The sequence below is a fragment of the Haliotis rufescens genome, unplaced genomic scaffold (genome assembly GCF_023055435.1).
Source record: "Haliotis rufescens isolate VD_foot unplaced genomic scaffold, xgHalRufe1.0.p SCAF_28, whole genome shotgun sequence".
In the NCBI taxonomy this organism is placed as follows: Eukaryota; Metazoa; Mollusca; class Gastropoda; order Lepetellida; family Haliotidae; genus Haliotis; species Haliotis rufescens.
This window is the reverse complement of record NW_025963979.1, coordinates 1,065,245-1,088,160: the sequence shown is the minus strand read 5'-3', so window position 1 is coordinate 1,088,160 and position 22,916 is coordinate 1,065,245. Positions and strand designations below refer to the sequence as shown.

At 39.1% G+C, this 22,916-nt stretch overlaps 2 protein-coding genes across 3 annotated transcripts in view; one reads left to right on the top strand and one right to left on the bottom strand.

The window, feature by feature from the left end:
* Positions 1 to 18,046, bottom strand: part of LOC124117562 (RNA polymerase I-specific transcription initiation factor RRN3-like) — a 331,792-nt gene extending 313,746 nt beyond the window's left edge. The window contains exon 1 of one of the 2 annotated variants that reach the window (XM_046479504.2): positions 17,933 to 18,046. The gene's annotated coding sequence lies outside the window, so the exon portion shown is untranslated. The remainder of the gene's footprint in view (positions 1 to 17,932) is intronic. The other variant, XM_048402649.1, reaches the window with a different exon arrangement.
* LOC125384147 lies at positions 12,883 to 15,483 on the top strand. The gene is made up of 4 exons (XM_048402628.1): positions 12,883 to 13,027; positions 13,670 to 13,785; positions 14,624 to 14,809; positions 15,376 to 15,483. Exons 1-4 carry the CDS (start codon positions 12,883 to 12,885, stop codon positions 15,481 to 15,483), a joined length of 555 nt encoding a protein of 184 aa, XP_048258585.1.
* Positions 18,047 to 22,916: the final 4,870 nt, after the last annotated feature.

The window sequence follows — 22,916 nt, the reverse complement described above, 5'->3', positions numbered from 1 at the left end:
GTGGGGAAGAAACAAGAGGTCAGCCTGATGAACTTCATTCGTTGTAAAAATATCAAACTTCTTCCTCGGTATATAACGCGGTGCCGGTAAATATATCTGCCACATCGCTTGTTTCTTTAACCAATCCTTGGCCACATCTTTAGATACCTTAGCCGTGGTGGCTAATTTTTTTATTGCTCCTACACCTTTCCAATATCCTCGTGGGCTATAGTAAATTTTATCCATTATTAATTAATATTGATGTTTCGTTTAATACAACTCATGACTATCGTTAAATCACATAATCATTTTGACATAAAAAATCCCCCCTGTAGTAGCAGTATAGGTATATGAATCTGGCTCCAGTGGAAGTGGTCCAGAACCATCATTACCTATACTACTAGTTTCGTCAAATCTAGACCAATCATCCATATATTCGTAAGGATATACACCTTTTCTCAGCAACAAATCCCGTGTTAACCGATCAGTATATTGATTTGTTATTGCAAAGTCATCGGGATTGTTCGCATAAGCTAAATTGTCCAGGAAAAATAACAGAAACTGTACGGAGTCTATGAATCTAAGCCCATTACTTTGCTTATTCTGGCTTTCCCATCCTTGTCCCTATAATGTATAGTTTTAGTCAACGAGACTGATTTATATTTTTCCATATTGTTAGGAATACACGTTAAGCCACTATCGGTCTTTGAGATAGCTTGCATAATGAGATGTGAATCATATTCTAAGGTTGTGAAACACAACGGGGATAGGTATTGTTTGAGAATTCATTTTAAGTTTCAAGTTACACTTGTTATGCGTGGCTCCCCGATAATTACCCTTGACGTGGCAATAATCTCTTACAGAATCCCCATTCAGAGGTTTATTAGAAACATGACAACTGGTTGACTTCTTATAGGCCCTCCAATCATCCCTCGTCATACACATGGGTTTCTTACACGATACATTTTCCCTTATTATTCTCTCTTCGTTTTGTAGATATTCTAGGAACTTTCCTGCTGCATCGGGACCTCTGTAAATCATGGGCAGGTTTGTTTTCCCATCATACCTTACAACTATATATCCAAACCCACAAGGAATATGTTCTTGAGTTTTGTACGTAAAATAACAATCAGTATTGTGTTCGGTATTTTCTATAGGTTTGACAAGTGCTTCAAAATCTGCGTAAATTACGTACGGTACTGGCATTTGATTACAATAATGTTCAAATTTTAATATATTTTTCCCCTCTTTAGGCATATCAATCCTAATAGCAGTCTGTCCAACACCTCTGCAGTCTTCTTTATGCGCTTCTAATAGATCTTGTCTGCTGTACCCATGCAGGCATCTTTCACAGAAATATTTCTTTTCCTTATGGGTTGTTTGATCACATAATAGTCTGCTTAAACTCTTTATCCACGTATAATGATATTTTCCATCTTTTTGATCAGAAATGAACTGATTCTGGGAATATGTTCTGGAGCGGAGATTATCCTGTGTACAATAATTCCTTAAGAAGAATGTCCGAAAACATTTATAGCTAAATTATTTTGCTTTTCCGCCTTATCAGTTTGTGAGATTGGTGTAGGTTCGTCTACACCATCAAAGTTGAGTCCATCATTTTGGGGATAGCTAGAAGATCTATCCGGATTTTTGTCTACGGGACAATGCAGATCTTATCATCATTCTGAAACAGTCATCGCCTTTATTTTTTACATTAATCACGGACGTACATTAATCATGGCTTTTTTCTTTTTATAATACGGGGGTAAATCTATATAAGATCCACCTTTGAAAGGCATAAAATTTGCTATATCTAAATATAAACTATCTATTTTATCGACACCCCAACCGGAACCTCTATAAGTCCAGCGTACTAAAGTTTCTTGTATCCGTTGAATTGATGCATCTAATGATGAGCTTATAGACTCAGATTCGGTTACCGGTATAACTTCTTGGTTGCCCCTGAAGTAAGGTTCGGTATATTCAGTGCTATCGTCTGCGTTACTTTTACTCAATGACATTTTAACCGTCAGCTGGTATTTTATACTATTTAAATCATCTAATTCCTCGTTAATTTTGCTCAATACGATGGGCTTAACATCATTAACATCCATGTTGGAATTAATATCCATCTTCCAACCTCTTAGATATTAACCAACGCCGGTTGTGGGTACAAATTTTAACTCATCAACTGGTTGATTATTTTTATCAACATCATCGGGTTGATTATTATCTAGTAAATCGATCAATTCAGCTTTTCTCATTAGAGAATAACCTCTCAGCCCACTGTTCTTCACTTGACCTTTGAGTTCTCTAACAGTCTGGGTTTTTTTGTATTCCAAACCGAGTAAATCAATCAATTCAGCTTTTCTCATTCGAGAATATCCATGTAGACCATGTTGCTTTGCCAAAGCTTTCAGCTCTCTGACAACATAAGTCATTGTGATATATAAATACATGTGAACTAATCTCTAATTAGTTTGAATTCTACCCAATCTATTTATCTCATTTCGGTAAGCCTTTTTCCTCTCATAAATAATTTGAAATTGTTTCTTGTCAGCACCGTGTTTCTTTCATAAACAGTAACTACCTTTGACCCCAATCCCACATACAGAACACGAATAATTAATATGCCCTTTTCTAATTGCAATGGAATGGATTCCACAAAAATCCGACATACAGCTCTTTCCACAAATTTATGATTGGCCCATGCGTATGAATTTACATCTTGATGTGCTTCTCGCCATTGTGATAAATATACACTTCTAGTATCATTTGTCTAAATACATGTCATCAGCCGAGTCCTGCCCAGCCTAACATAAGCAGTCAGCCAGTCATCGCTATTTAAAGCTGAGTAGTCAGGGTTATTAATTAGAAGATAAATACTATGTGTGTGTCTATTTCCGGGATTTTATCGAGTATTTGCATCTTGGAAATTCATCTCGAGACCCGAAAGCAATAGCTTGAGGGGCTCGAATGAAAATTTCCAAGATGCAAATACTCGATAAAATCCCGGAAATAGACACACACATAGTATTTATCGATATTGTAAACCTATCGTTTTATTTAACACCTCGTACTTACTCGGTTGGGAGGCGTCAACATTGAACGTTCTGTTGTTGCTATGGTGATTGTGATTTTGGTAATTAACGTACACCGGTAATGAGACACAAATACCATCACGTATATTTCAGCTGCGATACCTACATCCTTGAATTCCTCATACATTTTAGAATCAAATGCCAAATGGTCTTTGTCACCAATACAAATTGTCTAGATGTAATGAAGCAAAATAAATGAGGTGTGAAAATGAACGCTGAAAAAACTGCACTTGTCGGAAATGTAAACAAAGCCATTCGTCTATTCGTTGAGTACATTGGCTCTAGATCTGCATTTTCAGAATATACACGGGAAGAGAATCGTAGGAAGAATTAGGGAATTAAGCATATATACATTGCAATAATTTGATATTTTCAACAGAACTTGTCGAAGTTCCCGTCCTGTGTGATGCCATAACTGACGCAAAATCACGCACAACGACTACGGTATTTATCAGAATTTCTGACTATTTACGTTGGTTTCAATGAAAAATACAACAAAAAACAGTGCACAGATTGTCAGAATGATTCTGATTACTAACATGTCACATTTATGTATATACGAACCCTGAATCCACGTTAAGTCCCCTCGTAAAAACCGCGCACTGTTGACAGTCAACACGACATTTTGTAAAATTCGGTCACTGGTAGTGATGTCAAACTTCAACATATTTGTTGTACATATTTGGTAATTTCTCTGAGGTGAAGGTCCTTGAATGAAAGTACACACGATCATTGTTAACTGCTTTTTACTGTTTCATGATGTAGATCTTGCATATCTTTTGTACATTTTTTCACACAATTTATTTCACTTTGGATATTAAATCAATGTTCAATATGATATCATACGTAAATATAGGCCACAACATATATGAACGTTTGATAATCTCCTGTTTGTTTGAACAATGTTTACAAATGAAGTTGATAAGTTTATAGTGTCGTATACGATATTTCTTTAATTTGAACAAGTGTACATGTGACAGGTACATTTACATTTAATCTTGTATGTATTTCTAGGGAGTGTAATAGTCAATATTATAAGTTCATATAAATATGTCCATGAATAGCCGTTTCATTTATTTTATAACTAAAACTGACGATAAAACTAAACCAAAATCGATTTTATTTTTCGTTAAATTATATGCACACATTTCTTGAAGAATTGGCTTGGTCTTGGAATTTTTTTTATGCCGTTTGATATACAGAACAGTGATATCTGAGGATTCGCCAGGTGCGCGTTAGTCGCTATGGCGATTGTGGTTTTGGTAATTATTTCATTATAATTTTTTTTAATTAAAAATTTAAAATCCCAATATTTCCCATGAATAGAGAAAATCAAAATATTTGTTATGAATGTTAATTTTGTATTTCAATTTGCGTCCATTGTTAATTAGTATGCAAAAAATGCTGAGTAATTATGTATTCCTACACAGTGATTCGGTCGCTTGCTTCAGGGAATGCAAATCATATTTTCACCCTTTGACATTTGGTCATGTGACCCAAATTAGCCAATCACAACACAGAACACACTTTCTATAGGTTTACAATAGGTGATAAGACTCAGCCTGACATAGATCATGGTTTATGCGTAGTCATTGTGTTGCTAAAAATAGCAATGACTGATAACCCAAACATTATAAATACTATTTCTTATTGTTGGTCTCGGTATTGGGTCAAGTTTCTTTCCATAAACAAGGAAGTATTCGTGCAAGGCAGATTCAACATCCTTAAACGTTTGAATTGAATGTCCTTGCTTACGCAGTTCATCATTAATAAAATCTAATCTTAATATTCTGCGCCTGGCCCATTGTGACTGGGCTGCTTCGAATTGTTCTAATGCTTTATTATGTCTTTTCTGCTCCTCTCCTCTCATACTAGAAAATAAACAATTACTCCTCGAAAAAGCTAAAGCATTAACAATAGCTCCACCGACCATCATCGCAATTGTTGCCATATTCAAATGTTTTATATGAATATAAAATATTCAAATGTTCAATAATATAAAATATTCAAATGTTTAATTACTTCATTATGTCTTCTGGGATAAGCCCTTGTTTGATGAGCATATCTTTTGTTGCCATTGCCAATCCAATATCAAGAATCATCATACTGATATCATAACCATTAAAATCTAGCTTAGGTAATCATTTTAGCCATACGAGCATAGCCAATGGCCAAGCCGCTGACCACCGCTGAATGATACGGTGCATTTACCAACATATTACCATCTGTAACTGGAGTAGTCATTATAACATTTTATGAGGGCTTACTTCTAATTGAACTTGTTGTTGTGTAATTGGGGATGACATTTTCACTTCTCCAGTCTTATAAAACAACCATACAACCGCTATAGCAACAACTCTTAGTGCATAGGGAGCCCAAGTTTTAATTGGATGACTATGTTCAATATTTGAATTATGTATTAGTTTTGCCTTCCTCGCTAGCGCACCCTTCCTCCCAGCTGCGATTTTCAAAGGATTCTTAGTCACTCTGGCTTGTGATTTCGCAATCGCTGGTATTTCCTCATTCACTTGTTGTGATTTCACAATCGGGGTTATTTCCTCGTTCACTTGTTGTGATTGTGTTTCCACAATCTGTGGTGTCACTTGAGTCTCCATTATTAGTAAGTGCGCACTTATGTTTAAATTGACAATACCTAGCCGTTATTAAAGCGGTGGTTACCGGAGCTAAGAACATTCCGGATCTATGATAAAACTCGTGTTCGATGAATGGGACTTTCTCGAGAGATTTGCATAAATACGGGCGATGTTCTGCCGGGATAGGAAGAAACGTACTAGCTACAACTGTGTATAGTTGTAACATAGCCGAACCTATTGTTTTAGTCATGGTAGATCCCAGTCTAGACTCGTAACGCGTGTACAGTTTTTTAATTTCTTCATCGGTGATGTTATAAATTTTTTCGATGGTATAATTTTCCCCCAAATATTGGGAACATTTTGCACCGGCTACCGTGAGTCTTTCTCTATGTTTATCTAAAGATTTATCTGTATTATCAGGTTCTTTGAGCATTTGTTGAGTTCATTGCATTCCATAATTTTATACCTAAGGAGATATTTAAGTCTAACATAATAAAATATGGCATATCCAATACAGCCCGAAATAATAAACTGTTGCGAAAGAATGAGGATTTCAAACCACATTATTACATAATAACCGCTAATGTTCAATTTATCGTATTTTAGCTATTTTTGCTATATTTTTCCTATATTTGCTATAATTTTCCTTAGCATTTGCTATTTTTGCTATAAATTTGCTTAGCAGTTGCTATTTTGACTATATTTTTTGCCATATTTGCTATATTTTTGCTCAGCAGTTGCTATTTATGCTATATTTTTTGCTATATTTTTGCTATTTTCGTGTAGACAATTCCTCAAATGAATCTTGGTCTTTGCAATGAAACAGGGCTACCCATTTGGTCTGCTCTCTCAGATCTTTCAGGACAGAATTGTATTTTTGAGTAAGTACCCAAACGCTATGCTGAGTATGCCGTCCGGAGAATGCTAAATATAAAAGCATATCTTTCTTTTTGGTAAGTTCTTTACTCGCACTGCAGTCGTCTATTATGAAAAGGGTTGATTCTCCTTTGTATTTTTCATGACATACTCGTAAACAGTCTTGTAAACGATCACCCGGATCAACTCTGTGCACCCCGGGATCATTCATTACCCAATCTCTCGATAGGTATGTTTTATTAAAGCTTATAGTCGGGCACAGAATAATAATATGGATGAAAACATCACGATAATGACTTTGTAATATATCTAGAATAAAAGCTGTTTTTCCTCAACCAGTTTGCCCGCAGATGATAGCGCAGTGCGGTTCTTTAGGTAACAGATTATTAACAGATTGCTTGCACGAATCTTCCATTCTGTATATTAAGTTGCGCGTCCATAATCACGTACAAATATGTGTTTAATTTACCAGCCGCTTCCTGGAGCTTCGTTATCTGTATAGTAACACCCTCGCTAGCATTTTCTATTCTCCGCCCACTGCCGTGTAGTTGGTCATCGTCCGTGGTTCGCATGTCTAGCCATAGGGCATACTTCGTGGTAAGGAATTCAGCCATCGACACATTCCCGAGAGACAGATCTTTCACGACCGCGTTAACTTCTGGGCTTCGTTTTATAGAAGGGAGTTTTTTAATCTCATCCCACTGTTGATTTGCTGGCATGCCTTGACTATATAGTTGATTAGGCATGTCCTCGATAGTCAATTCTACTTTTGTAATCTTGGGATTGTAGAACTTCTCGGTATCTCTTGCAAATGCTTCAGAGGGGTCCTCGAACAACATTAAAATACCCTTCAACGATCTAGCGGGGACGTTTAGATTGATATTCCACGTTGTTTCTCTTTTGTTCCTGGTGATCTTTCAGTGTCGAAGCACGCGATCGTACAAAATGGCTAAACTTCCGGTATACTGGTTACGAATTTGTCTAGCTAATTTAGGATCTGTTATCATATCATACTCCAGTGAGATATTGTTCTTTAGCCGTTCTCCAGAGATCCATGTAACAGAAATATACATCGCTGTTGTCAATACTCAAAACTTCATTGCCGCTAATTTTAATCGCTATTTTCTTAACAATCGCACGACCTATGTTCTGAACGAGCTCTCTGCTAGCGTCGGTAGAATTCAAACTAATTGTAAATGATAGTCGTGCAGTTCCCGGAACTAACACATTGTGTGCGCAGAGATTAGGAAAGCGAACCAGAAGTGTTTGATTCTGATCAATGGTACTGATCAATGGTTATAGTTACAGACTAACAAATTGCTTTGACCCCTAATTGATCCCAAAGTCTACGTTGAGGGTTTAACTTGCGTCTGTATTGCGAAGACATTGTTATATTGAAATTATGTAACCTTATGTTTAATATAAAAATGGATGATTTCAATCTAGATAACTTAACTGATACTAGTATAATCAAAGAGGGTACTGTTGAAACCAGCTTTATGAATCTTAACGATGAACTTTTACAATCAACCGTAAATGATTATTATGATGCCTTAAAAGAAAGCCCAATAGGTCATGACTATTCAAAGTTTACGATAAATAGTAAAGGAATATTGTGACATGCATATTTAAGTTATGATATAGTATCTTTGTATATTTAATATAGATGTTACACTCCCGGGAATAACAAAAGGCCAGTCTATTCAACTGCTTCATACTATCGATAACTCGGCTGGTCAACTTGAAGTTGCCCTATGCGATGTAGCGTATTACCCACGGTGGACCAATATAAGTAGTGCGAGAGATAATAATGATATAATACTAATTGATAATGATTTTTAACGCTGCAGAAAAGGAAGTAGTTATTAGATGGAGCTTAGCATATACACTTGGACTTGTAAACTACGTAGGAGGAAGAGTAATATTAATACCAACCAACAAAACATTGCATGGAATTAAATAACCCGATTTAGTTCCCTATAAAGAGTTGTGCATCAATCTTGATCAGATCAGTACAACGGATAATATTCAACTCGATAGTCCTTCTACTCTGCTGAGAGCTATTCCAGTCAAAGAAGAAAAATATAAAAGCGGTAGAACTGAATCTTTTTCATCATTACAATATAAAAAATTAAAGCGGGGTATTATTTCAGACCTCAAAATTTCTGTATTAGATGTAAAACATCAACCTGTGCATATAGGATACTTGAGTGTAACACTCCATATTATATATAATGGTTGATTCATTAGGTCCTGGAACGCATAACCTTAGACAATGTAATACAATTGCGCTTTCCGATCTCGGAGACACAGAAGGATTCGGTAAACCCGGTATCAATGGCAAGTTATACGGAAAGAAGCGGAAAGCGGAAAGAAGTTGCATTCCCAGTTAATCTAAGAGATTTAAGCGATGTCGACATTAGTAGACTCAATAAAAACACTTCATATAATCTTACTCGCAACGATGATAATAAATGGACTATGATCGAAGTAAAAATCGAGTGGCTACTTAATATCGTCATTAACCCACCGTATGTGATGATAAGTAAGGCACAACTAATTTAACTAAGATAATAAATAGTTGGATCGTACTCAGGGCTTAGATCCCATCAAAACGAAAAAGTGTGTTAGTCTCTCCCCTGCCAGAAAACCCAGGTCATATGTTATAGAGTCGTCCGGCATAAAAAAATGTTAGTTTAAATTTGGTTACTGAATTCAATGATATAAAACAGAACTTGAATGCCATACCTAATCTTTCTACTCTTATTATTGAAGTCTTGTTCGGAGATGTACCGGTAGATGCCTTCGAAATATTACCAGGTCTATCAATTAAATGGCTTAAGAACACCAACGTCAACATTGCAGTATTATTTTTATGGGAGCATCACCCGTTGCAACCCTTGAGGGGGTCCAAATTATTAAAAGTGACAGCATTTCTCTTACTAAGATATTCATGCCGTATAACATACATTTAATAAGGCTGACGTATACTCTCAAAACATTGAAGAAAGACAATTAAAGACTATTATATGATATAATAATATACATTATGGGTTTATATCCGGCGCTCGATGAAGCATCTGAAAAGATGGATACTGTTGATGGATTTCGATTACATCAAATAAGCGACATAAAACATCGAATAGAGAAGGAGAGGGAGTTTAGACTTGGATTGTATAAAAAGTATCGCAGAGCTGTGAATGCTCTCGACGGAACTGACACTGCACTTGTAACAGCTGGCATGGGACTTGGTGTAGCCAGTGTTGGTTTACTATCAACTATAATCGCCACGCCTTTCGTAATTGGTACTTGGTACTTGGTATGGAAATAGCCGCTGGAGTCTCAGGACTGGCAGGAATATCAATAAAATTTATTTCTCGTAGGTTGCAAATTCGATCAAATTCTCGTAAGACCAGTGGTATTAGCGAAGACGAGAAAAAAAGTTCATAGAACAGGGGAGACAACAAGCGCGTCAATTATTCCGTGCCAAAACCAAAGAACTTGTTGGAGATTAAAAATAGATTGCTTACTATCGTTGGATCACATTTAGACAATTGCTTACATAAATATATAATAATGGAGAATTACAAACCAACAAAGGAAGAACTCGAAAATGCAATCGAAGCATTTATGCTCAGGGACAAAATTATCAAATGGAGAGAATTACCACAGGGTATATATTATATTAGTGATGTCAAACCAACCAAATACAGACATCAATTGTTTCTTTCCAATTACCAAGAAGAGTATATAGTCTGGTCTCCTAGTAAAATGAACGAAGAACTCAGTAAAAATGTTAAATATCTCTTTGTTCAGAATAATAATAAACGTATGAGTAAAAATAATAGAGAATATTTTCATTACAATTTAGTTAAATTTCATGACGATCGTTGAATTGCATCATCATTTTTGCATAACAAATTCCCTCTGTAGTAGTGGTATAGGTATATAAATCTGGCTTCAGTGGAAGTGAGCCAGAATCCCCATTACCTATACTACTGGCAGGCCTTCAGATGCCACCCAACCGGAAACCATTGCTGCTATTGAAAGAAGAATTTTGTCTGACCGATGAGCGAAAGTATCTGAACTTTCTAGGGAATTCCAAATATCAGTTGGAACTGTTGTTACCATTATTCTTGAGCATCTTGCTTTGTCCAAGGTATCTGCAAGATGGGTACCTAGTGTAGCATTGTCGCTGTTCAGGGTTAAAACCCAGTTCAGGTTAGTTAGAGTTAGATCCCCTATGTGTACGTATTACGTCATCAGGTGACATCATGAATTGTGTGGGGACTCGAGTGGATGCCATGCTGGATGTCACATGTAACTCCGGTCAATAAATCGTACTCAAACGAACCATAGTCTTAGTGTCAACATAACACAACATGGTGTCAGAAGTGTCTAACTACGTTCTCGACTCGAATCTTTGTGAGTGCAATGAGCGGGGGTCAAAATAGGTGGGATTTCTCCTGTGAATTCTAAACGGAAACAAGAATGTGTGCCTCGAAACCGCGGGAAAAGACAGTGAGTAATTCTGAAGTACAGAAACAGTATCGGTGAGTGAACAGCGGTGCAATGCTTAACTGAAGACTCAAACCAGTATACACAGAATTTTTAACTTTATTTTCTTACGGAACAAGCATGGCATTATTCCAAATTCAACCACCTGAGCAGTTTGACTTTCATAACCCAGGAAAGTGGGAACAGTGGAGAAAACGCTTTGAAAGATTCAGAATTTCTTCAAAACTAAGCGCAGATGATGAGAAACTGCAAATTAATACACTTGTGTATACGATGGGATCTGAAGCAGAGGAAATACTTATGTCATTTTGTTTGTCAAATGATGATGCCAAAAAGTATGATGCGGTTTGGGGCAAGTTTGATCGATTCTTCATTGTGAAACGGAATGTTATATTTGAAAGAGCCAAATTTAACAGTTGCAAACAAGATGTGGGGGAATCAGTTGATTCTTTTATCACTGCACTTTATGGACTTGCTGAACACTGCAATTACCAGAATGTGAAAGATAGATGATCAGAGACAGGCTGGTTGTAGGACTACGTGATATTTAACATTCAACCAAGTTGCAGTTAGATTCCACACTCACCCTGGATTAAGCAATCACACTGGCTCGCCAACTGTATACAAACAACCGGAGGCCATGTGAAACAACTTTCAAAATCCTAACACAGAAGGGAAAGTTAATTCAGTTGTCCAAAAGGGCAAGTTCTCCAACCAGAGACCAACCCATTCATTGCGTTTTCAGAAAGGAACCCAAAGACCTAACTATAGTCTAGAAGTTAATTTAAGGTACCGACGTTTACTACAATATCTGAAAAACTGTTGGACCTACTCCAGTCAAAGTTGGTATGAGATTATTAAACAGTCATACATAACTGGATATTACATTTAAAGACAATCAGTGCATGAATAAAAAATCTGTCTATTTAGCTATCACTATATTTCATCAACAACCAGACCTGTTTGTCACGGATGGAACGAGCATTCATTGTAACAGCCATCTGCATAATGCTACCCCTGCGTCACAGGGCCATATGACACAGTTGAACCAATCAACTCAACTCGAAAGGTTGCATGGGAATCAGGCACGCACAAATACGGTGTTAGCATTAGATTTCATGATGTCTCAGCGCAAGCATCTTTCCGCTGATGCGAAAGGTTTCGTTGTGAAAGTGAAAGACGTTCGCCTTTCTTTGACATTTTAAAGTACATGAAAAGAACAATTCATGTATAACAAACCATAGTTAAGATTTTGAACTCTCATAAAAACACATGCTACGCGGAACATCCCTTAGGGGGCATCTCAAAACAGGATAGGAAATTAAAGTTAGATTCCTTTGATAAGAAAGTTGTCAGGGACGTGATTCGGCGGTTAACACGAGAAAATGAATTTATTTCAACACGAAAACTAAAACAAATTCTCCTTACAGAGCAAGACTTTGATATTTCCAAATGGACCATTTGTTAACTCCTTTCCAAATTTGGATATCAGTACAAAAAGACGAAAGGGTCGAAACTAGCAATGTGTGAACGACCAGACATCATTCGTTTGCGTATCAATTATTTGTGCACTATTAAAAGAAACGAGAAGAAGGCTATGAGCCTGAATATTTGGACGAAACCTGGATTAACACCTGCCACACAGCGGCTTACCAATGGTCTCACCCAGATACCAGAGAGCCACAGCGCAAGATCCCCCCTGGTAAAGAGGAGCGCCTGATTGTCCTCCATGCAGGCTCCAACAGAGGTTTCCTCCCTGGGTGTGATCTAGTGTTCAGATCCAGATCTACAGATGGCAGAGACTACCTAACGAGATGAATAGTCAGGTTTTCACTGCGTATGTTGAGGAGCAGCTCCTCTTAGCAGTGGCTGATAAATCCTTGGTGGTTATGGACAATGCTCACTATCACAGTTGTCGAGATCCTATTAACTGTTGTCCAACCTCAAATTCTACCAAAGGTGAGATATGTCAGTGCTTGGACAACAACCGCATTGCTCGGCCCACGAAAGCCAAAAAAACTGACTACTACCAACTGGTTCTTCAGAACAGACCCCCGCCCTCTTATTTGAACTGTGTCCAACATGTTATCAATGATACATTCAAGTCAATAACACTGACCTGAAAAAGAATGCAAAAATAATTGGATAAATATAATTAAATAACTGCTAGAGACGCCCAACGCTAACACCGTATTCGTACGTGCATGATTCCCATGCAACCTTTCCGAGTTGAGTTGATTGGTTCAACTGTGTCATATGGCCCTGTGACGCAGGGGTAGCATTATGCAGATGGCTGTTACAATGAATGTTCGTTCCACCCGTGACAAACAGGTCTGGTTGTTGATGAAATATAGTGATAGCTAAATAGACAGATTTTTTATTCATGCACCGATTGTCTTTAAATGTAATATCCAGTTATGTATGACTGTTTAATAATCTCATACCAACTTTGACTGGAGTAGGTCCAATAGTTTTTCAGATATTGTAGTAAACGTCGGTACCTTAAATTAACTTCCACACTATAGGAAGGAGGAAAACCGCAGAGGAAAACCACACAACCAGCACATGAAAATCATTATGTGAAATTCAAGATTGACACAGGCGCTGATGTGACCTTGAAACCAGAGAAAAACTTTGCAGAAATTGCAAGTAATTCTGACATTGAGTATGAATCGCCTGATAGAAAGCTCTCAGGAGTTGGCGAGTACAAACTCAAGGTTTGAGGACAGTTTATGACCACATTAAAATGGCAGGGCAAACAGATCACACAAAAAGTTTACATAGTTGAGGACTCGGAACTACATGTACCCCTGCTTGGAAAGCCTGCAATAGAAGCCATGGAAATCATCACTAAGGATGCTAGACTTGATGCAGTCTCCTTGAAGAAACAGAATGTTTACAAGGAACAGTATCCAAAACTTTTCAGTGGATTGGGAAATACTCAGCGCACGTATAAGATCCAATTGAATACACTTGCTTTGTCTACTCCAAGGAAAATTGGACTGCCTCTTAGGAAGTAGATCCAAGAGGAGCTTGCTAGAATGGAATGTCTTGGTGTTATATCACCAGTTACAGAGCCTACAGAGTGGTGCGCAGGAATGGTTGTCATATCTAAGCCTGGAAATAAGGTTAGGATTTGTGTAAACCTTCCAAAACTGAACGAGAATGTTCGCCGAGAGAATCACCCCTTGCCGTCAATCGAGCAGACACTGGGACAACTTGCAGGAGCAAAGTACTTTACAAAGCTTTGGATTCTACCAGATACCCCTCGCTAAAGAATCTTCTCATCTAACCACCTTCATTACACCCTTTGGGCGCTATTGTTTCAACAGGCTTCCATTTGGAATATCATCGGCTCCAGAGTTATTTCAAAGACAAATGACCCTAATCCTAGATGGAATTGAAGGTGTGCCATGACAGATGGATGACATATTAGTTGCTGGCAAAACAATTGAGGAGCATGATGCTTGACTCAAAGACGTACCAGAAAAGGTACAGAAAGCAGGAGTGACAATAAACTTGGACAAATGTGTATTTGCACAAACATGCATCAAGTTCCTTTGTTTCATCATTGATGAATCAGGAATCAGAGACGACCCAGAAAAGGTCCAAGCCATACGGAACATGCCAGAACCAACCTCTATCTCAGCAGTCCGACGCTTCTTCGGAATGGTCAACATCCTGAGCAAATTCTCACTAAATTTAGCAGGGGAGTCCAAGCCATTTAGAGATCTTCTCAGAGTAGACTCAGCATGGTGTTGGGATAAACCCCAACAGGACGCATTCAGAGATATGAAGAAAGAGATAAGCTCTACACAGGTGCTACCTCACTACGATACATCAAAAGCTACTACAGTTTCAGTGGATGCATCTTCTTAGGGGCTGGGGGCAGTACTCTTTTAACTACATGGAAAAAACTTGAGACCAGTTGCTTATGCATCTAGATCACTGACCACAACGGAACAGAGGTATGCACAGGTCGAGAAGGAAGCCTTAGCGACGACATGGGCATGTGAGAAATTCTCAACATATCTGATTGGACTACAGTTCACCATAGAGACTGACCATAAGCCATTAGTGTCTTTGCTTGGATCCAAAGAACTTGACTTGCTCCCTCCCAGAGTTCAGAGATTTCGCATAAGATTAATGAGACACCACTACTCCGTCAGCTATGTTCCAGGACAGAATCTTGTAGTCGCAGACACCCTCTCCTGTGCACCTATCACGTCTGAAGTCTTGCAGTCAGAACAGGAAATGGGACAAGAGACAGATATGTATGTCCGACAGTGTCATACAAAATATGCCAGCGTCAGAAAAACGTCTGGATGAACTTCGCACTGAACTCGAACAGGACGAAGTATGCAGAGAACTTAAAAGACTTTGCCAAGAAGGATGGCCTGACAGACCAAGACTGAATGGAGCCATAAAGCCATACTACGCTTTCAGCCAAGAGAATGGACTTTTGCTCAGAGGGAATAGACTAGTTATTCCCACGTCAATGCGAAAGAGTGAATCCTCCTGAGCCTCTTATCCCTTCCATTCCACCTGACCGTCCATGGCAAAAAGTAGGAATGGATCTGTCCACGTTACAGAGAACCAACTATCTGCTAGTCATAGACTACTTTTCCAGATGCATTGAAATAGCGAAGCAATCACAAACTACAAGCGTGGATGTCGTCAACTACTTAAAGTCCATCTTCTCAAGACACGGTATCCCTGAGACAGTGATGTCAGACAATGAATCACAATTCTCTGGTTCCACATTCCAAGACTTTTCAAGAAAGTTTGGTTTCGACCACGTCACAAGTAACCCTACATTTCCCCAAAGCAACGGGGAAGCTGAGAGAGCAGTTAAAACTGTCAAATTATTGCTCAAGAAGGAGAAAGATCCTTACCTGGCTCTCTTATCGTACCGTACTGCACCACTGCAGAATGGGTACAGCCCAGCTGAACTTCTGATGGGAAGACGCCTTAGAAAAGTTCCAGTGCTACCAGAATTATTGAATCCTAAGCTACCAGACCCTTGTCTACTTAGGGACAAAGAGCAGCAAAGCAAATCAGTCCAGAAGAGAAACTTCTATCATCGACATATTCAAGTATGCCAAAGTTAAATCGTAAATGTTTTATTCTAATTGGCGTTGTGCCAAATTGAAGGTGACTCTGAACTTTAATTAATGAAAGTTCTCAAAGGAAAGGGGGATGTAGCGTTATCACTGTTCAGGGTAAAAACCCAGTCTAGGTTAGTTAGAGTTAGATCCCTATGTTTGCGTATTACATCATCAGGTGACGTCACGAATTGTGTGGGGACTCGAGTGGACGCCATGCTGGCTGTCACATGTAACTCCGGTCAATAAATCGTACTCAAAGGAGTAGTGTCAACGTAACACAACACCTAGAAACCTCAGAGCTCAAGTTCGCCATCAGAGAACTACAAGTTGTCGAGACCTCCTGGATCTCTATACTGCTGATGAAGCCGGATTTCTTTCTCGTCTAGTGACAGGTGATGAAACATGGATCCACCACTGGGACCCAGAAACTAAATTGGAATCCATGCAACGGAAGCATCCCAATTCTCCGCCTCCGAGGAAGTTTCGCACTCAACCATCAGCTGGCAAGGCAATGGCCACCATATTTTGGAATGCAAGAGATCTATTATTTATTGATTACATGCCACCAAAAACTACAATCAATGGACAGTATTGTGCTAATGTAATGAAAGAATTCCAAAAATCTATTCGCCAGAAACACCGTGGGATGTTAACACGTGGTATTCTACTTTTGCATGATAATGCTCTGGTTCAGAAGTCGAGAATTGCACAGGCCGCCATATGTGAATTTGGATTCGAACAGTTAAATCACCCACCCTACAGCCCAGACTTAGCCCACAGTGACTATTTCCTGTTCCGGCAAATGAAATCTACCCTACGTGGAAGACGCTTCTAGGATGACGAGGACATAAAGGCTGCCACAGAGACGTGGTCAGAGGGTCAATCTGCGGATTTATATAAAAGTGGTAATAAAAGCTTGGAAACATCCCCAGTCATTTTAGGCAAAGCAAACGATATTTAAATGACATCTGAAAACCAGCTACATTGTAAATGTCACTATTCTTCACATTTACAAAATCACAATACAGTGTGTTATTTCATGTACGTATTGAAATCTAAATAACAGATATTTCTCATGGGTATCTGAGAAACTGATAATCTTTCTGAAACAACGCTACAAACCATGGAATTCTTTAGTATGTTTGTTAAAAAAACAGAAACACAAACATCAAAGTGAACCCATATTGGACAGTGTTTACAAAGTCACAGTTTGCGCATGCTGGTGATGAGACTCCTGCCTACTACCTTGATTACATCACAACAATTTCATACTCAGCTGCAACACATAGAAATCTACATCCCTGAATACCTCACATATTTTAGAATCAAAAGACAACCTGTCTATGTCACGAATATATAAGTGTTCTTTATGAAATCAAGCAAAGCAAAAGGGGTGAAAATGAACAGTGCTCATAAAAACGTACTTTTTAAACAAAGGAAAAAACAACTGTGTAGCAATTTCGACAGATCAATTCGTCTTTTCGTGGTACTCTTTGGCTCACATTATTGAGAATAGGCATTGGAAGATTAACGTTGCAAGAATTAGGGAATTGGAATTAATAAATTACAATGATTTGGTAAATTCAACAGAAATGGTCCAAGTTACTGATCCATGCGATGGGATGACTGTATCTGCATTTCCCCCCTGTCTACTGGTTACAATGAAAAACATAAAACCCAATATTGTGTGCCAGTAGGTATTAGTATAAGCAGTAGTGCTAATTGTTAGAGGCAGCAGATAAACCAAAGTGCTCACAAGTACAATATCGTAGTCTATCCGCTTCTGAAATGTTGAGAGTTACCTCCCTTGGCTAGTTACAACACAAGCTCCTTCCCAGCGCGTGACACCTTCGTTACACTTTCGTTAATAGTATATAGAGAGCTCCGCGAACGGACTCTCGCTGAGAGGAGCTTGGTTACAATACAAGCTCCTCACAGCGACAGCCCATTCGCGGAGCTCTCCATAGTATCGCTGCCATCAGTCAAAACTCCCGAATGTGATAGGTAACCCCAACCATGCTTGGAGTTGAACTCGCAACCGAATGACCGTTGTTTACAAACAAGTGACGACTGTCTTGACGCCGAATACACTTATCGCTGCTAAATTACTTTCTTCGTTTTTCAATTTGAATTTCTGTAAAATTAAAACTATCGTGTTATTGATATAGTAAGAATGTAAGGGAGAAGTTGGTTGATTTCTCGTTAGTCTGCAATCTCGAACCAATCTGATTATTAAAACAACAAAGTAAATTCATCTGGAAAACATGGTCAGTCGTAAACCTCTTCAAATTTCACTATGATGGCATTCCAAAAGATATAAACAAAAGTATGAACGTTACTACATTTGGGGTTAGAGGGCAAATTTCAAGATTCTTGTAATGGCCGCGCCCACACTGGTGGCAGCGATGTTACCGAGAGTGTAACGAAGGTGTCACGCGCTGGGAAGGAGCTTGTGTTGTAACCAAGCTCCTTCCCAGCGCGTGACACCTTCGTTTGAGAAGGTTTACGACTGACCATGTTTTCCAGATGAATTTACTTTGTTGTTTGTATAATCAGGTTGGTTCGAGATTGCAGACTAACAGAAAATCATGGTTGGGGCCACCTATGACAACTCCGCGAACGGGCTATCGCTGCGAGGAGCTTGGTTACACAAGCTCCTTCCAAGCGCGTGACACCTTCTTTATCAGCCCCCAGAGAGTGTAACGAAGCTGTCACGCGCTGGGAAGAAGCCAAGCTCCTCACAGCGATAGCCCGTTCGCGCATCTCTCTCTACTATCGCGATGTTACCGAGAGTGTAACGAAGGTGTCACGCGCTGGGAAGGAGCTTGGGAAGAAGCTTGAGCCCCCAGCTCCCCACAGCGATTGCCCGTTCGTGGCAAGCTTCTCACAGCGATATCCCGTTCGCGGAGCTCTCTAATATTATCGCCATGTTTCCTAGAGTGTAACGAAGGTGTCACACGCTGGGAAGGAGCTTGGTTACAGTCCAAGCTCCTTCCAGGCACGTGACACCTTCGTTTACAATGCGGAAATCACCCAATAACACAAATAACATGATGCAGATTGTCAGACCTATTCTAATAACATGATTTGTTTCGCATTACAATGCGGAAATCACCCAATAACACAAATAACATAATGCAGATTGTCAGACCTATTCTAATAACATTATTTGTTTATGTGTGTACGATTCCTGAACTTATCGTCTGAACATCCTGTCAGTTGCCACGCCATTTTGTGAAAGGTCACTGCTTTTTTAGTTAGATATATATGTCAACATTGTTATACATACTTGTTATTTTGAAGGTCGTGTGTTTAAGTACACATAATCATGATAATCATTCTATCCATCTGTTTACAGTTTTAAATAGTGATGTAGTATTTGCATCTATCATATAAAACAAATTCGTGAAATACGCCACACTGTGGAAATCTTACTGTCCAATATCATACCATAAGCCACATATGACTTGAAACTTACATAATTTATTTCTGTTTATTTGTTTGTTGTTTAACGCCGCACTCAACAATAGTCCAGCTATATAACGGCGGTCTGTAAATAATCGAGTCTGGACCAGACAATCCAGTGACTGACATCATGAACATCGATCCATACAATTGGTTTCAATGACATTTTTTGTTGATTGTTCTTTATGTGTGAAATTTAAATAGTGCGTCACATGCCTGTTTGAACTTGTTTATGTGAGAAATAAACAAATGTCATGTCAAATGCTATATTTTCTACCGATTGATGATAAATTGTGAATGTTTAAAACTGCAGCATGTATGCTCTTCCTTTTGGAGCTTAAAATTAATTCTGGTACTTTCGCCTATTTTTGTTTTAGCGTACTTGATTTATCTAATATTGATGTATAATTAATTATACAAACAACTACCCTATCTTATTTTCCATAAATTCAAAGACATTATTGAAATAGCAAAACAGCCATTTAATGCTGTAGCGAAAAAGCTAGAATTCTGTTTAAAAAATTGAGGTTTATTTTACTATACTTTTTTAATTTGAAGTTTACACGATATACGGCTTTTCCATTGGACGAGAGGTCGGTCACATTTAAGAATTGAACGTCAGTTTGGATGGTTCGGAGGTTCACAGGTTTAACCAGCGCTTTAAATCGTTCACACTTCAATGAACCCATCCAAACTGACGTTCAATTCTTATAATTTCATACTTTGTAGTTTACTGGTCTTGACGAATAAGTAATGGATGGTTCACGGGTTCGAGACACCAAGCGTTTGGTTGAGCGGAGCGAGAGCAAATCCCTTGGCGTTGAGAACCTGTGAACCATCTAATTTAGCGCATGTGCATTATGAAATCCTAAAGTCAGACTGTGACGTCAGACTGTGACGTCATGCAAATTTCATTCAAATCCTAGTATTTCTTGCGTAACGACGTGTTGACCATTCGCGATTAAATGGAAGCTGTTGAAGACGACCTTAGCCAAATAATAACGTACGATCTTGACTTCGCAGATATTTTGGATATCCCTACTCAATCTCTGGTGTTTCAGAGAGAAGATCTACTCGATGACCAAGGTAAAAGTGGTCGTTTTGCTCCAGCAATATCGGGCGACGAATTGACAGAACGCCTGAAACATCGGATACCTAAGAAAAACACTTTTGGCGAGTGGGCAAACTCCCGGAATCAAAAGACTGGAACCTTTTTCGAGGATTATTATCCCGTTCCAACTGATTTGGCGAAAACTCCGGAAAAGGTAATGTTGTGTGAGACGATCTCTACTTCCGTCGGAGACATTCGGTTTCCCTCGGAAGTGTTCGGGCAGCCGAGGCCGAGGTGCACGTGGCCGAGCGCTGCCGGAAAAGGGATCGTCTGCAACGAAGCTTCGAGAAAGGTAAAATCCCTAGTTCTGAGCTAACAGTCGCGGACCGCATTTTAGAATAACACTACGCAGATCGTGCCGGACGATCACACTATTAATTGGCGAAACCATGAGGGCAGTTAATCACCATATTGTTCGCGGAAGTAAAATCACTACAGTGGCGCTGCGAACAAAAATACGATTTCTGCTTTTGAACGGGCCGCCATTTTGATTGTTTTGACCGTTGCCGATCTGAAGTGAAAATTTTGTCGTACGATTGGAAGATATTTTCCATTTTTTGTACGGCAAATATTGTAATTATTGATGCTATATGTTATTATATGTATGTCTCAAACATTTTTCATTCATGTGCCACGCGAATTAACGTGTTTGGCAGATTTTGAGAACTTTTGACAGTCTGTTGCGAGCGTCAACAAAACCTCTGACCTCGTGACCTTTACCCTCGTCCGTGATACTTTGCATACGAGCGATTGTTTGTATGTATATGTATTTTCTGAACGAATTTTTTGTGTGAGATTGATTTATTACCACTTTTGGTCCACCGTGATACCTATTCATCGTGGATTAATCGTATAATAAAATTGAAATCTGTTGAATATTCTGTGGTGACAAGACAACACAGGAATCGTCAATGTTGTCGAGATTGGGATCACACACTCGCTGAGTTTTGCGATATTTTTTGCAAAATACAATATTGCTCAACAATTTGAAGTTTGGATCCCACACCTGCTGTGTGTTGCGATAGATTTCGATAAAAACATCTTGTTCATAAAGTGAATTAGGACTTCAAAATTAAATCAAATCATGGCAGAAGACAAAATTTTCATTAACTTTTGTGAAATTCAAGATTTGGTCACAGTGCCTGGCATCGGCCGTTCCACAGCAAAATTAATAATGGCACACATTGAGAATAATGGGGAAATCACCAAGGAGGAATTTCTAAATTTAAAAATTCATAAAGTCACCTCCTTTGCTGACTATTTTGATTTCTCTGCACCTGGAAGCCCTGAAATAGGAAGCCCTACAATGGATAGCCAGCCTCTGGCTCAAAGCCTTCTACAACCAGGTATATCAAGTTCAGCCAACATGGGGCCAAATTCTGCGGCCGGTATGTCATCAGGGTATGGGGGTTTAGGGGGTTTAATGACCCCAGTACATCAACCACCACCTGCTGGCGGTGTTGCGAGTACTCTTGCAACACCCACTCATATACCACCACCTGTTGGCAGTGTTGCGAGCACTCTTGCAACACCCCATCATATACCACCACTAGTTGCGAGCACTCTTGCAACAGTCAATTGTATGCCACCACCACTAGTTGCGAGCACTCTTGCAACCAGCATGCCCAACACATATCCGCACATCCTGGCACAGTACTCGCCTTACCAGTACTCACCATACTCACCGCCAGCGTTTGCTCAAGTCGCAGCACTCCGATATGAGGAAGAGTTGCGTTAAAGAGATGCATTAATTCAGTCATTATTGGCAGAACGCCAAGAGCGGACACAACAGGTACCGGTAAGCAGCCGAGTCCAAACCCCAGACCAGAATATCCATGGTGGGGTTCGACCCAACGTGCCAGCACAGGCAACAGCATCTCGGATTCAAGATGACCGAACAAGACAGCAAAATCATTTAATTTCTGTCATTGACAAATATCAGGCCACACATGTTCAAACAATTCCCCAGTCAGGAAGGGTCGAAAACCAACCAGGAAGAGATATACATCCTGGGCAATTTCTCAGTGACCGAGAGTATGGGGCAGGGGATGTCAGACGACGCACTCAGATTATTACCAAGCCTGGTCGCCCAAGTAACAGAGAACCAGAGATTTGCATAGAGCCAGCGCTTGATCATGTTGATGATGACGAATACAGGTTTCCT

Bases quoted from the DNA above. Each gene is read 5' to 3' on its own strand.
- LOC125384147 (XM_048402628.1), top strand. From the start codon at position 12,883: ATGAATAGTCAGGTTTTCACTGCGTATGTTGAGGAGCAGCTCCTCTTA. The intron at 13,028-13,669 runs GTGAGATATGTC...AGATTGACACAG, and splicing joins AACCTCAAATTCTACCAAAG to GCGCTGATGTGACCTTGAAA. The intron at 13,786-14,623 runs GTTTGAGGACAG...ACATGCATCAAG, and splicing joins TTGGCGAGTACAAACTCAAG to TTCCTTTGTTTCATCATTGA.